Source organism: Nyctibius grandis, chromosome Z (assembly GCF_013368605.1).
Source record: "Nyctibius grandis isolate bNycGra1 chromosome Z, bNycGra1.pri, whole genome shotgun sequence".
Classification (NCBI taxonomy): Eukaryota; Metazoa; Chordata; class Aves; order Nyctibiiformes; family Nyctibiidae; genus Nyctibius; species Nyctibius grandis.
Window position 1 is genome coordinate 17014098 of NC_090695.1, and position 16004 is coordinate 17030101.

Sequence of the window (16004 nt, forward strand, 5' to 3'; positions counted from 1 at the left end):
CAATAAGAAGTTAATGATCTGTCCGTAACAAGGCTGTAACTTTGACGTACTCAAGCACCTACTCTCTCAGTCTAGGAACAAGATCCAGTACGTCACCAGATACATGCACTGAGCTGGAAATTGCCCATTTCACAGAATCACAGAATCAACCAGGTTGGAAGAGACCTCAGGGATCATCGAGTCCAACCATTGCCCTGACACCACCCTGTCAACTAGACCATGGCACTAAGTGCCATGTCCAGTCTTTTCTTAAACACTTCCAGAGATGGTGACTCCACCACCTCCCTGGGCAGCCCATTCCAATGTCTAATAACCCTTTCTGTAAAGAAATTCTTCCTAATGTCCAACCTGAACCTCCCCTGGTGAAGCTTGAGGCTGTGTCCTCTTGTCCTATCTCTAGTTGCCTGGGAGAAGAGGCCAACTCCCACTTCACTACAACCTCCCTTCAGGTAGCTGTAGACTGCAATAAGGTCACCTCTGAGCCTCCTCTTCTCCAGGCTAAACAACCCCAGCTCCCCCAGCCGTTCCTCGTAGGACAGACCCTCCACATCCTTCACCAGCTTGGTCGCCCTCCTCTGGACTCGCTCCAACACCTCAACATCTTTCTTGAAGTGCGGGGCCCAGAACTGGACGCAGTACTCAAGGTGCGGCCTCACCAGTGCCGAGTAGAGAGGGATGATCACTTCCCTAGAACGGATGGCTACACTATTCCTAAGAGAGGCCAGGATGCCATTGACCTTCTTGGCTCATGTTTAGCCAGCTGTCGATCAGCACCCCCAGGTCTCTTTCCACCGGGCCGCTTTCTAAGCACTCTTCCCCCAGCCTGTAGAGCTGCATGGGGTTGTTGTGGCCGAAGTGTAAGACCCGGCACTTGTTCTTGTTAAACCTCATGCCGTTGGTCTCGGCCCATCTGTCTAACCTGTCCAGATCCCTCTGTAGGGCCTTCCTACTCTCCAGCAGATCGACACTCCCACCCAGCTTGGTGTCATCTGCAAATTTGCTGAGGGTGCACTCAATCCCTACATCTAGATCATCTATAAAGATATTGAACAGCACCGGCCCCAAAACTGAGCCCTGGGGGACACTGCTAGTGACTGGTCGCCAGTTGGACTTTGCTGCATTCACCACTACTCTCTGGGCTCAGCCATCCAGCCAGTTTTTAACCCATTTAAGAGTCCACCCATCCAAGCCCCGGGCAGCCAGTTTGTCTAGGAGGATGTTGTGGGAGACAGTGTCAAATGCCTTACTGAAGTCTAGATAGACTACATCCACAGCCCTGCACTCATCTACTAAGCGGGTCACTTGGTCATAGAAGGAGACCAGGTTGGTCGAGCAGGACCTGCCTTTCATGAATCCATGTTGGCTGGCCCCGATGCCCCGATTGTCCTGCATGTGCCGTGTAATGGCACACAGGATGATCTGTTCCATCACCTTGCCTGGCACCGAGGTCAGGCTGACAGGCCTATAGTTCCCTGGATCGTCCTTCCGACCCTTCCTGTAGATGGGCGTTACATTTGCTAATTTCCAGGCAGCTGGAACTTCTCCAGTTAACCAGGACTGCCGGTAGATAATCGAGAGTGGTTTGGCAAGTTCGTTTGCCAGTTCTTTCATTACTTCATTACTTGTTACCCTTTTTGCCATGCTATATTCAGCTTGTCACAGTTGGCTATGCGTATCACTCTTAACAGTGATTTTTATTCCATTTAAGATCCAAGCCAGGATCTACAGTCAAACAAAGCCTTTTTCGGATTAGAAAATGATGTGACTCCACATACCCAATGAATCAGATATGGCCTCCACATTAACTTTAATAGAATCAAACGAACAAGAAGAAAAATAAAGTAAGGGCAAAAATTAATCTAATTTTCACAGCAGTTATTTACAAACTATGTCATCACTTTAATCTTGGGTTTAGTCTCCTATCCTGTTCCAGCTGCAACTGAGTGCCAACAGACATGTCTTTTGAAGTCTACCACACAAAAAGTTCCAGACCTTAAAAGTACAATAACCACACATAACCCCTCCATTCCTAAAGCACCATGCTCCTCACCTATAATTTTAACATAAAAATTTGAAGTTTTATCACCAAGTATGACATAGCTCCTCTTGGCAGAGTTGTAGAAGTAGAAAAGGCAATTTTCCAGTCAGGAAGCTGGGCAAGAGCCATACTGCACTTAGCACATGACTTAAGATAGCCAAAGGTTAGCTTAATGCTGCCCAAGCTGAAATGGCCTTCCAGGGGCTGTTCTATCTGACAGCTTTGCTCTTTCTACACTCCCTCCTGCTACGCCACTTCTTAGCCTTTATGTGGAAATGGTTTGCCTAGCGCTGGTGATGCTGCCTTTCTGGCATTTAGGCATTCCTTGAAAACAGTAGCATCCTAAAGAGCTGTTTGGAGCAGGTTTCCAGCAATAACGACATTTTCTATTTTTTTTTTAATTTTTCAAAATTTCATTTATAATCAGTGTCAGAATTACTGCTGCTATTGACAACAGTGGAGTCCCAACAAGGGGAGAGACTTTTTGTGTCCTAGAAATTCCATGGTCTGTGCGTGTTTCTAGTTGTTTTCTGTTCTCTGAAATTATACAGAAAAGTATCTGATCAACAGATCAGATCAGTAAGCCACAGATCAGTATACTCCTTTATCATTTTTCATTTAACTTCTGCAGATAGTTAATGATTTTAATACTTTCCTTAAAATTTTTTCCACTCCTATTTTCTGCTGGAATTTTGTACTTTTGTCCAAATTTTCAATAACCTGGAAAGCTTTTGTAATTTATTTAGCAACCTGTCTTCATTCCACTCATGCATTAAACCTCATGTTATCACATCCTGTTTGCAATGAGTACTGAATAATAAGGCTTGCTGCACTTCCTCCTTGCTGGTTTGTGGTACTGCCAACACAAGAGAAGAAAATATCTTTGGAGTGTCTAAGACAGCTTGTCATGTTCTGGCCTACAACAAGGAGAAAGTGAAAAAAACTGTGTATGTCTCTGCAAACTGTAGAGGGATACACAATTCTATTACTACTCCCTGGATCACCAATAGAAGGTAGGAAAGGGGTCAGTTTGGCTCATACCAAATACAGGCCAATTCTATCTGACCTAAAAGGTGAATGCCAGCTGTCTACTTGCCCTTTTTACAGTATGAACAACGTCACAAACACACAGAGATGCTAAACCTCCATGGGCTACCAGAAACTTTCCATATTTAAGATCAGAGTACTCACAGTCACACTGTACTCCTGTTCTCCCTGTGAACCACAGTGAAATCAGGCTAAACCTTTGGGGTGCCCTCCAGACAGTCTGAGCATCTGTCATAGGGTGGCAAGTTGCTCACCTACAAGAGGACTTCTTGGTGATGCTCAGTTCCTTCCTTCCACTGAACCACAGGGAGAAGTTTCAGATAGTGTACCCATTTCCAGATGTCTTAGTCAAAAGGGATTACAGCTTTTCAGGTGTGACTTGCCAAATATCTACTGATGGTCAAACTTATGTTCCCTTTGCAATTTTTATCAGTGGTATTTATTAGCTAAGATGCCTACTACTTCTTAACTCAATCCATTGCCCACTACCTGAAAACAGACATCAACTTTTAGGTCAAATTAAAGAAAAAATAACTGTTCAATGTACCTGTATTCATCTAATAAGCACAACACTCATCAATAGCATACAATACAAGTTCTATGTTTAACAGTCTCACTTAGGTGTAGGAATAATTTCAGCGTAATAGGACACGTATCCACTACCTAATATCAAAATTCAGTTCATACATATTCAAGCTTAGTTTTATCAGGAATTGGTTTGCTTGTTTTTTATGGAAAAGTCTTGGCCAAATCAAGAAATGAACTTTTATAATCCAAATTTTTATGCTACTTCATGCTGAGAAGCAGCACATGAAATTTCTACAGAAAAGGCTGTTGAAGGCTTGCATTGCCCTATACTGAAAAGAAAAATAAAAGGGAAGGTTTATAAAATGGAATCATGCAATGGCACTCAGAAAAGTCATTAAATCTGGTATCTGAGATGCAGAAGAAGAAAACCTTTGTAAAAATGCAGTTTTTCAGGAACAGGCCCTTCTTATTGTGATAATCAGGACAATTGGGAATAAAGGAGGCTAACAAGTCTTCTCTCCTACCAGAAGAGGACGTTCTACCTTTATTTGAGTACTTGCTCTGTAGGAAAAGCCAGTTGTGTGAGAAACCACATCGGATGATGCATACATCCAGGACCACAGGAGGGTGTTTGAGTCTTTTTCCTCTTCCTTGAATGTTAGGCTGGGAAATGCCAGGATAGGCCTCGACAATTTCTCTTGCCCAAAATCCAGATCCCTTCCAAAAAATCAGCTTTTGCTTGGAGTCCTATCTACATCCTAAAAAAAACTGTAGGCAGACATGCTTCTTATCAAAGAGAGGGTCCAGAAGTGGTCCATTCTTGATACAGGCAACCACTCCTCTGTTGAGAGGCAGCACGTTGAGAGGAAAAGAGTGAAAGGAAATGCATTATAATAGTACAATGAATACAGACTTATCACTAAATAAAGATTCCCCATATGTATATGTAGGTGTGTGTGTATATATATGTGGATGGATGTTAATAGCACATGTCACACGAGGTTACACTTGGGGATTATTTTTCCTCCTACTCAGTATTCTGCTGCAATTTTTCTCAGAGACCAGCCACTTAATATTTTGGATTATGGAGTCTGTTGTAGCTACAGCTATATTACAGATAGGACAAACACATACATTTTATGTAAATTGAGAGCTAAATCTGAACTTTCCGAAAGTTTGAGATGTTAGTATATACGGGTTTTTTAAAAGGCTTTATTATTCCAAGATCAGGGCCAGCTGCCACGATTGGATTCACATCCAAAAACGTATATTAAAATGCATACACTTCTTGGTAGAAAGAAGTTTTAAAACCCGTCAGGCTGAGAACAACACTCTTTTTGTGTGCTGCCCGACCATGCAGCTACAGATCGACCCTATTGTTTTTTTGGTAATTTAAACGTGATTGTTGGCAAAGCAGACAGGGGTGGGGGAGTCGTACAGGGAGGCACACAGTGAGAAAGAAGAAAGCATTTCTGATTATACAATATATCCCTGACATGTTTTTACACACAAACCCAATATTTAGCATTTAAAAAAAAAAAGAAAAAAAGAAAATAAAAGAAACAGCAGCTGTTTCTATGTGATGTCAGAGAACAGGTGTGATACAAATCTCCATACCAGTGCAATCATATTGATCTCCTGATGATGCACGCATGAAGCACATGTGCAAACGTTATCGACCCAACCGGCACCTCATTTCCAGGAATATGGCCTGAAAATGCCTCTCTATAATTGAAAACACTACCAGGATAAACACCGTGTTGGCCAATTATTAAAAAACACACACACAACGAGTCAGGGAAGGTGAGCCGGCCGCCCCAGCACGCCCCCGCACCGCGGCCGTGCAGTGCCCTCACGCGCTGCCGCCGGGACCCCTCCGCCCCGGGCCGCCCGCGCTGGGGTGAGCGGCGGCTGGGCCCCGGCGCTGCCCCGGGGGCGGCCGTTGAGCCTCCCGAGGTGCGGGACGGTGGTGCCGTGGCCGGGAGCCCGCCGGGGCGAGGCGGCGGACACCGAGGGGGCGGCGGTGGCAGCCGGGCCTGCGGCCCCGCACCTCAGCGGGCTCCGCGCCCTTCCCTGCGCGCCCCGCGACGGGACGGGCCCAGCCCAGCTCGCTGCCCCCGCAGCTGGCAAGGGCTGCCCCGCCGCTGAGCCGTGCTGGGGGGGCTGCGGAACGGGGGGCGGGGGTGACACCGGCCCCGCGGGGCACCTTGCGCCCAAGACCCGTCCCCTGTGGGAGGAGAGGCAGCTTTTGAAACCGGCCCTTCATTGCGGCTCGGGGGCCCGGGGCGGTTTGCTGTTAATTGCTAATGCCATCTGCCATTAGAGGGCACTAAGCAACCCTGCATGAGCGCTGCTCGCCGGGAGGGGAGGGAGAGGAGGGGGGCGGCGGTGTGGAGAGAGAGAGAGAGTGGCACCAATTTGGGAAAAGATTCAAAAGGATGTGGAGTCCCGAAGCTTCTGAAGTGCTCAAAATGCCCGGGCGCTGCTCAGGACGATAATCATAATAATAATAACAAAAAAAAAAAAAATATGCAGCGAGGTCAATCATTTACCAGTCTGCTTCTTAATGCGTGTGACCGCAGGTGGTACCGAGGGACATTGTGATTCATGCCCACTTTCAAAGCAGGACCAGGCCCGGTCTGAGGCACCCAAACAACTGTCTTCTAATATTAGCACGGCTGTATTTCTGGATCTATTATAGTCTGTCCAGACAGATCCCATTGTAATGGGATCTTTTATTAAAAGATTAGCACTATCTCCTGCAGTTGGTGGAAAAAAATCTGTTATCACTGAGTTATTTGCAGTTGTGGGGAGGGGGCGGGCGGTGGGGGGAGCCGGGGGGCGGGAGCGGGGAGGAGGGGTGTGAGGAGGGCCGGGCGGAGGGCGCGGGCGGCCGCGGCGCACCGGCCCCTGACCCGGCACTGTCCGGGCATTCCTGTCTGCATACTTCGCAGTCTGTTGTCCTTTGGTAGCTCAGAAAAGCGAAAGAATCGAAATTAAAAAGGCAGCTTTTGAATAAACAATACCATTTTCCGTTAAGTAATCGTTTTGTATAAAAGGAAATATCGCCTACTCAGTTTCATTCAGCGGTGCCAAAAAATGTTATAAATGAGAGACCGCCAACTTTTCTAAGGGGAGAATAATGCCAGACTGTGCTTAATAAACTAGTGCCCTAGAAGTTCATTATCGATGTTGCAATCTTTTCTGATTCTGAAAGGAGACCGCCTACGTCGCCCCCGTTCCCGTCTCGTCCTCCCGGGCTCCCAGTGAAAAGGCTGTCACTTGGGCGCAGCCCTAGGTATTAAACTTTTATTTGTTTCTTTCTCTCTTTTTTTTTTTTTTAGGTTTGGGGTTGGTCGGTCGGTCGGTTGGTGGTTTTGGGGTTTTTTTGGGCCGATCACCGCCGAGCGAGCTGTGTGCCCGCCAGCCGCCTCCCGCCCGTCGGAGGTGCGGGGAGTGGGAATTAATATGAGCAGCCACTTCGCGCCGGACGGCAGTGCCCCGCGGCCGCGGAGCCCCCCCCCCGCCCCGGGCGGCCGCTCCGCGCCCCGGCAGCCTCCACACCTCCGCGCCCTCGCCCTTCCGCGCCGTCGGGGGGACGAGGGGTGCCCCTGGGGGCGGCCGTGAGACCCCCCGCGGGTCTTCAGCCCCGGCTTGCGCGGGCGCAGGCAGCTCCGCGGGCGCGGAGGCCGGGGCTTGCGCTGCCTCCCGCTGCTGTGCCAACGGCTCCGGCCGCTCCGCCGCGCAGGGCTGGCGTCGGGCTGCGCGGTGCGCGCCTGGGGGTGCGCGCCTGGGGGTGCGCGCCGGTGCGCGCCCGTGTGTGCGTGCACCTAGAGCAGATCATTGGAGAGGGTTTCCAGAAGGTGGAAAATGTCACCTGATTCACACTGAACTTTTTAAATCTCCCCACCCCCGAGCAGACACACACACATTAGGAGACCGCCCACCGCAGACAGCTAAGACCCCCGTATAGATTTAAAGAGAGACTGCATTCAGAGCCTGACGTTCATTCAATAGAGCGATCATAAGCAGGCTGGCTAGTGCTCGCTCCCTCTCCCTACTCCCCCTCACGCTGTTCCTGTGTCTCTCTCACTCCCTGCTACACTGAGGATGTTAAATCAGAGAATCCACCCGGGCATGCTCTTACTCCTGATGTTTCTGTGCCACTTCATGGAAGATCACACAGTGCAGGGTAAGACCAGATTGTTTATTCGCAGATATGTTTCTTTATTATTACTATTGTTTTCTGTCTTTCGGGCACGGTTTAGTTTGCTTGCGGTACTAAACGCCTCTCTCCAAGGTCCAACAGGACAGAAGTTAACTGTGAGCATGGGGTTGCTTTGTACCGAGGTGCAGAGGTGTCATTTAGATTCCTTTTCTATCGGATCTTCGCACTGCTTTGCACAGGCACAGAGGACAGATGAGGATGTTTCTTGGTATTTATTGTTATTATGCAGCATGAATGAAGAGCAGCATCGCGAGGGAACTTTCCCACTCTGGTCTCCCGAATGAGTGCTCAAAGTTTGTTGGTAATTTAGCTCAGGTTTTTATCTCGCCTGCCTGACGGAAGGAGAGGTGCTGATGGGGAGCCCCACGATTACAGCTGACATTTTTAGAAACCAATAAGTGGTCATTTTCCGGACATTCCTTTAATTTTGGGATTTCCTCCCCCCTCTCTTTTTTTTCTTTTTTTGTGAATAAATATTAGTGTTATAAATTCTCCTGCATTGAAGAGTATGCTTAAATAAGTTGGATTTTTTTTTCCCATGCGAACAAAACAAACCCGAACGTGATATTGAGAACTCTTAAGAGCCCTCTTTCGACACAAGGGAATACTGATTTTTAGTTTTGGGGCTTTTTCCCCTTATCTTGATCGTGTTCCAGCCACAACCTGGATGTCTTATCATTGCTTGTTTTATAATTTTTTTCCTTTTTTTTTTTTCTTTTCTCCCCCACTACCGAGCTAGAGCTCGGTTAATGTAATGTAGGCAACTGTAAGACGCAAAACTTTTTTTTTTTTTAAGGGCGTTGTTTGTTAAATGATTTTTACCGGCGGGGGCGGGGGGGGGCAATCTTCCCCCGCGCTCAGCGACATCTCGGCTGGCCGATCCTGACCCCTCGCTGCGGTACATTCCCATCGGAGTAAGGAGGCAGGATCGAGCCCTGGCTGGATTAGCACCAGAATCAATTGGTATTGAGTTGCTGGAGAAGTCACATTGGTTATTCACGAAAGACTCATCCCAACCAAAACTCTCCAGCTAAAAAAAGGGGAGTTGCTTGGACTAATGTTCTTGGCTTGACTCCACAAATAGCAGGGATACTAGTTTAAAAAAAAAAAAAAAAGGGAAAAAAAACCCCAACAAAACCCACTCTATCCAGTTTAAGGACAGTGTACTTTCCTCTGAAATGCTTGCGGGAGAGATGGCACCTATAACTTTTCCAGCTTGATCGATTTTTAAAACTCTGTAGGGACCTCCTACTCTATGTGCCCTTGTATTTTCCGTACTTTGCTCACTTTTTTGGAGCTCTGCTGACTTATTTTAGTGAAGGAAAGACATTTGTTAATAGAAGCAGCAAAATGTGGAGATTTCGAAAGACTTTGCAAAGAGCAAATGTTCCCAATTCGTGCAGATTGCAAAATGGGCTGGGACTGAAACTCTGTGCGGCACTAAAACAATGCTGCTGTGCAGCCGCTGTGGGGAGGAGAGGGCAGGGGGAGGAGGAAGGAATCTGCAAGCGCGATTTTCTTTTTATTCCCTTTTAAATGCACATCCTTTTCAAGCCTTGTCACGTGCCGGCAGTGCTCGTTCTGCTCTACATATGGAATAAATACCTCCGAAAACTGCCTCGTCCTGTTTTGTTCGGGTGTTTTCTTTCTTTCTTTCTGGGTTTGTTTTTTTTTTTTCCGGTTTGTTCTTTTGTGGTTTGGGGCTTTTTGGTTTGGGTTTTTTTTTTCTGTTGTTTTTTTTTTTTTTAAACTGCGCTCCCAAATGGGCCGGAGTAGCTGCGGGTTATAAAACGGGACAAATAAAAAGTAAACAGTCTAGTAAAAGTCATGGCAAGGCACACGTGTTGTGTCTGGGTCACTGGTGACTGCCACTGATCCGGCTGGGTGTCTCCCCCGGCCCCTGTGTCCGTCCCCCCCCCCCCCGCAGCTGGGAACTGCTGGCTCCGGCAGGCGCGGAACGGCCGCTGCCAGGTCCTCTACAAAACCGACCTCAGCAAGGAGGAGTGCTGCAAGAGCGGCCGCCTGACAACTTCGTGGACAGAAGAGGACGTCAACGACAACACGCTTTTTAAGTGGATGATTTTTAATGGGGGAGCCCCAAACTGCATCCCGTGCAAAGGTGAGGCGGGGGGGTGGTGGTGCTGGCGAGCTGCGGAGCGGTGCAGGCAGGGACTGGGCTGCGGGAGGAGGAGCGGGGAAGGAGCTGGAGGGGGGGCAGCGCGGTCCTCCCGCTTCCTTGCTCGGTGGGGCTTTGACGGGCGTCTCGTACCAGACCCGGGATCCGCGGGGGAGACGGGACACGGACACCCCCATTTCTGCTCGGCCGCCGTGCACATCGCGGGGAGGAGGGGAGCGACCTCCTCTGCCCCTTGCCCTCGCTGGCGGGGGGAATTTCCCGCGAGTGGTGTTTCCTGGAGGCGGGGAAAGGTGTTTTCTCTCTGTGCTCTGGGGTCACGGTGTCTTTTTTTTTTTTCTTTAAGCAGTTTTGACACCAGGTCTGTTCTGCCCGCTCGGTACTAAAGTGGTGCCTCTTTCCTTCCATCAGAAACGTGCGAGAACGTGGACTGTGGACCCGGGAAGAAATGTAAAATGAACAAGAAGAACAAACCTCGGTGTGTTTGTGCTCCGGATTGCTCTAAAATCACTTGGAAGGGCCCCGTGTGTGGCTTAGATGGGAAAACCTACAGGAACGAGTGTGCCCTTCTCAAAGCCAGATGTAAAGAACAGCCCGAACTTGAAGTCCAGTATCAGGGCAAATGCAAAAGTAGGTTTGCAAATCTAATCCGATCTCCCTCAAATGCCAAAGGGTGTGTGTCTGAGTGTAGGGAGGAGGAGCTGTTGGACATACTTCCCCACGGGAACCAGAGTGATGTTCCAAATGCTGGGAGACAGTAACTAAACCACACTCAACAGACAAGGACGTAGCTGGACTGAGAGTTCCCCATAGTCTAGCAGCACTTGTGTCCCACCAGCTACTCTGAGATGGGAAGGTCTCCTCCAGCGGCCCTTAAATGAGGAGAGCTGCTGAAGGCTTTTATCTGATCATTTGTTTCATTGTGTCACCCATTCACTCCTTGCTGGTGCTCTGGGATGTCTTACTAATCACTGTGTGTTTCCATCTTTATTTCAGAGACCTGTAGGGATGTTTTATGCCCAGGCAGCTCCACGTGTGTGGTTGACCAAACTAATAACGCCTACTGCGTGACATGTAATCGAATCTGCCCAGAGCCTGCCTCCCCTGAACAGTATCTCTGCGGGAATGACGGCATAACTTACGCCAGCGCCTGCCACCTGAGGAAAGCTACCTGCCTACTGGGCAGATCCATTGGATTAGCCTACGAAGGAAAATGCATCAGTAGGTATCTCGGTCAGAGGGTGAGGGTGGGGGGAGCTTCCTTGATCAGCTGTTTCAGAGTACCGTGTGTGCAATGGGATGGATGTAGTTAGCGCTGGGGAGGAGGAGGAGACTTCCAGCAGCCTGGGTTAGTGCTCCCCTCCAGGAAAAGGAGAGCCAGGGTCAGCTGTGCCCCAGAAAAGACTGCAAAAGGGATGGGGGAGTAGAGTGCCTGATCCTGCTTCTCTTGCCATTGCTGTGGGTGCTGACATTAGTGTCCAAGGGAGAGGTACTTGCCATTAAATAGATGATGACATGGTTACAGTGTAACAAGGTCTCCACGTTCAGTGGATCTGGATTCCTGGAAACAATTGTCTTCAAGTGGTCTTGGCAAAGCTTGTGTTAATTTAATTGGAAACATCTGATCACTTTTTCCTCTTTAGAAGTATTGCAGAGTTTGGAGACTCTGGGTGAAGACAGGAAAATAATCTCTGTGCATCCTGACATTTTGTACTGTGATTTCCAGAAAGGACTGATAGTGAAGCGTGCTACGAGGAAGCAGCTTCAGGGCAGTCTCTGCTCCCCAAAACTGCTGGGGGAATTTGCAGGAGTCTCAGTCTGCTTTTAGTTGGCATAGGTTGAGGTGAATTCCATTTCCAGTCTTGTAGACAGCTACTCCTTGTGGGTTAGTTTAAAAATAATTGATTTAGAAATGCTGAATGTGTTGGCAAATTCTGCACTTACCGCTAATTTGGGGAGCTGAATTTCCACTGATGTTAAATGGAATAGGAAGGTCATGTACAATAGGCAAATGTAATTCTGTATTCCCAGGGCCAAGCTCTGCTGGCACAGCTGTCTTTCCTCCCCCACATATAGACAGGCAATGGTGTCCAAGGGACTACTTGCTTGAGCAAAATCAGCAAGTATCATCACATCTACTGCGTCTGAGCTTTGTCTATGCACAGTTCACAAGGGAAAGGGAGTTTGGGGTTGTTTGTTGTTGCTTGTCTTTTTTGTCTTTTCACTTACCTCTAGTATCCTGTGTATATTTTTAGAAGCCAAATCCTGTGAAGACATTCAGTGCAGCGCTGGGAAGAAATGCTTGTGGGATTTTAAGGTTGGCAGAGGTCGGTGTGCCCTCTGCGATGAGCTATGCCCTGAAAGCAAGTCAGACGAGGCAGTCTGTGCCAGCGACAACACAACTTACCCAAGCGAGTGTGCCATGAAAGAGGCAGCCTGCTCCATGGGTGTGCTTCTAGAAGTAAAGCACTCTGGATCTTGCAACTGTAAGTGAGGTTTTTAGCTCTGCAGACAGTTAAACTGTCTGAAGGCAAACCCTAGGTAATGAAGACTTACATCTTTAAACATAAGAAAGCTTGATTGAGACATTCGAGATATGGTACAGGTGCCATATAAGTATGTATCTTTGGTTACAGATCAAATGCAATAGATCTCCAACAGCCAGTTGGCCTTGAAGTTGGGGTTTTGGGGATATTTTGAGGACAAGTCATTTTGTCAAAAAGGCTTGCCCTAGGACTGTAATTCTAGAGATTTTTTTCCTACCTTGTCTGCTCCTGTGTGCTTCGCTGATTGCTTTATTAACACCTGGATAAACTCGAACTTGGTCCAAAAGAACAAGCTTAATGGTAGAACACGGGCACCTGGTTTAGCACAGTTGCCTCTACTAACTCTGAATGAAGGACACAAAGCAGTTAAACCTAGAACACAAGAGCGCTTTTTGATTTCAGGAATCTGCCAATAAAACCTGAGCCATTGATTCTTCAGAACTTTCTGCAGTTATGACTTCATAGATTATGTATAAAAAACCTTATTGTATAACAGCAGATGCCAAAAAGCATCTCACTACAAGTCGCATAAAATGCAACGCTGTATTATGGCTGTTCAGAGGGCTTTGAAAACATGCACTGAGCTGCTTCTGCGCTGTTGTTGTCCTTATTTAAACAACAGCTCCCCTGTATTCCCCCATTTAGCCATTAATGAAGACCCAGAGGACGAAGAGGAAGATGAAGACCAGGACTACAGCTTTCCTATATCTTCCATTCTAGAGTGGTAAAACCTCCATCACTATTGGAACAGCCATTGGGCACGAAATCAATGTCCATACTGTAAATAAGTGTATGCTTATTTATTTTGGGGAGAAAAAAGTATACATATAGTTGAGTCTCGTAGACATTTATTTATACTGTGTCATGTTTTATAATTTATACATAAAATGTCTGGTTGACTGTACACCTTGTTTTTTGAAGAAATTTATTCGTTACGGGAAGAGCAGTGTTATTTATTGTGAGGTCTCTTGCTTGTAAAGTAAAGCTTTTCTTTTTTCTTGTAAACTATAAAAGTCCATTCCTTAGAGCTTACCCACATGATCTCATTTCTTTGTTTCACTGATGTTAACTCTTTTCCACTTTAACAAACTTGCATGTCGGTTTCTGTTATGTTTATTTATTGGATTTTCTTCTTGCCGGTTCTGTACATAAAAGATCCCTCAGATTTTTGTTTACAAGGAATCTTGACTGACCAAAAGGCATTGTAACTGGCTTAAGTATACTTCCGGGGTGCAGTGAGGCGATCTTTAAGGAAACTTCTTCCGCTTTTCGCTACTTCTGATCACATCATGTACTGAAGTGATCTCAATGTGCTGAGCATATATGCCGTACTATACGAATTCTGGACCCAAAGAAATCGGATTATGAAGGTTGTTAATAGCTACAGGGCTAACGGTAATAAGAATAAAGGTTTTATTTTATTTTTATTATTTTTTGTAACATGCATAAGTGCTTTATCAGGTGTTTCCTTTAAGATGGTCTTGCAGTACCACTTTCAAAGTTTTTCCAATCAGTGTGTCACTAAAAGTTATATGAAAGCTTTATCAGTTCAAGTTTCTTGCTTTTCATAATACTTTTTTTCTGATGCAATTTTATATTTTCAAACATGGCGAGTTAAATATAAATTCATCTAAATATATAGTTTTGTACTTTTCTACCATGTAAATGTGCAATGTATATAAAAGTTATAATGTGTATTTGTAAATAAATGATGAGTGAAAAAATAAAAAATGGAATTTTCCCTAGAGGCAGTCCTCAGTTTTTGATTATAAAGGGTTCTGGCCCTCTGGTGTATAGAAGGCATACTGGTGGTTAGGGTAAAAGAGGCTTGTGCGTGGCATAGCAGCCAAATACACTGGTTAAGGCCAAAGCTTTCAGCTGACACTGGCTGAAGAAACCCTTTTTTCAGACAGGAGCAATGTCTCCAGCTCATTGGTATTAACTAATTTTAAATCCAAGTACAGTGATGGAGGAGAAGAGATTCGGCATTTTTGTTTCCCTCCCCATCCTCTAAATAAAAAGTTTGTAGTTTCTTGGACATCTTTAACTTCCATATTTCTAGGAGGTTTTGAATATGCATTTGAAATTTTGCTAAGCTTCAGATCCATGTTACTGGGATTGCAGTTGTATCACCATTTAGATGGTGACCAATAGAAAAAGCAAAACATGGCCTACTTACCGAAATTCAATATGTGTAACAATTAGCACAAAAGACAAAAAAAACCCTCCCAACAAACCATCAAAGAGCACATTATCACTTGGTAATTCTTTTCTCCCAAAAGGAAGGTTAATTCAGAAGTTATTTTTGGTGAACCAATGTTCAGACTGGACACACTTTTAAGAGTGGATGTTAATACAGTGAACTGAGGAAAGGTAACAGCCGTAAGCGCAGCAGGGACCAAAAGCTTGTTTTATGCTACCTGGGTTATGCTGTTGTCGCAAATCAGGCCCCACTTACCAAAATTTCTCTATCATGCTACATAAAACTTAAAAACATACTGAAGCACCGTATTCAATAGCGTTTTAAGTACTTTGCTGAACTGAGGTCTGAGAGCAGAAGTTGATTTACCCATTTTGTTTAAATACAAATCATATTTGAAGGCTGCCCCTGCTATAGTATTCTGTAATTTTTTTACTATAAACTTGAATGTGTTATGGATTGTTTAGCATTATTTAAAGCAAATATAATTCATTCATCTATGAATACATAAAAACTACAGGCATGCATTTATAATATTGTATTCAAAATAACAGCAAAAAAATTTCTGTCCTTCATCCTCCTGTTGCTTCATTTAGACAAGTAGTCTCTTTGGAAGGAAGTAGATGATGAGAGGAGCAAAGGGAGCAGGATTTTGGTCTCTTAAGGGAACAGAACCCAGAATAAAAGAGAACAGGGGCTGGAAGAACAGAGGGATGGAAAAGGAACCTATTGGAAAATCTCTCGAGGAACTAATAAACACATGACAATGACATAGAGACAAAATGCTTAATAGATGTGGAGAGTATCAGAGGAGATTTTTCTTAAATTCAGATAGGTGCCAGCTACTTCATTTCCAACAAAACGACAACATTAAAAGACTGTTTTTAATTGTAAATATATTTACATGTCTTACAGAGAGACTGTAGCAGAGCAGGATTTCTGGGTTCTAATTTTATGTCCTGCTGCTGATCACAAAATAACTTTGAGAAAGTCGGGGACAGACAAATTCAAAAAAGCAACAAAAATGCCAGGAAGCTATACTTACGCGTGCACATGTGCGCGAAATGGCCACAAAAATCTACTTCAGGTTTTTGGTGATAAAATTATCTAAAAAGTTCTGCTACTGCACTTCCCATTGCTACTGCTGTTTCTGTACAGCCAAAAATCTTGAAACCTACCTTGCACCAAAGCATACCTGTGATGTAGAGGTGAGGCATCTCCTGAGAGGCTTCATGACGTAAGCATCTTCTGAGCATGCCCAACATACACCAGCCTCATCATGA

The 16004-nt window shown here is 45.8% G+C and overlaps 1 protein-coding gene across 1 annotated transcript; it reads left to right on the forward strand.

Moving 5' to 3' along the window:
* Window positions 1-7623: 7623 nt before the first annotated feature.
* Window positions 7624-14125, forward strand: FST (follistatin). The gene is made up of 6 exons (XM_068423393.1): window positions 7624-7805; window positions 9769-9960; window positions 10387-10605; window positions 10972-11196; window positions 12231-12461; window positions 13167-14125. Exons 1-6 carry the CDS (start codon window positions 7724-7726, stop codon window positions 13247-13249), a joined length of 1032 nt encoding a protein of 343 aa, XP_068279494.1. The 5' UTR covers window positions 7624-7723; the 3' UTR covers window positions 13250-14125.
* The last annotated feature ends 1879 nt before the right edge of the window (window positions 14126-16004 follow it).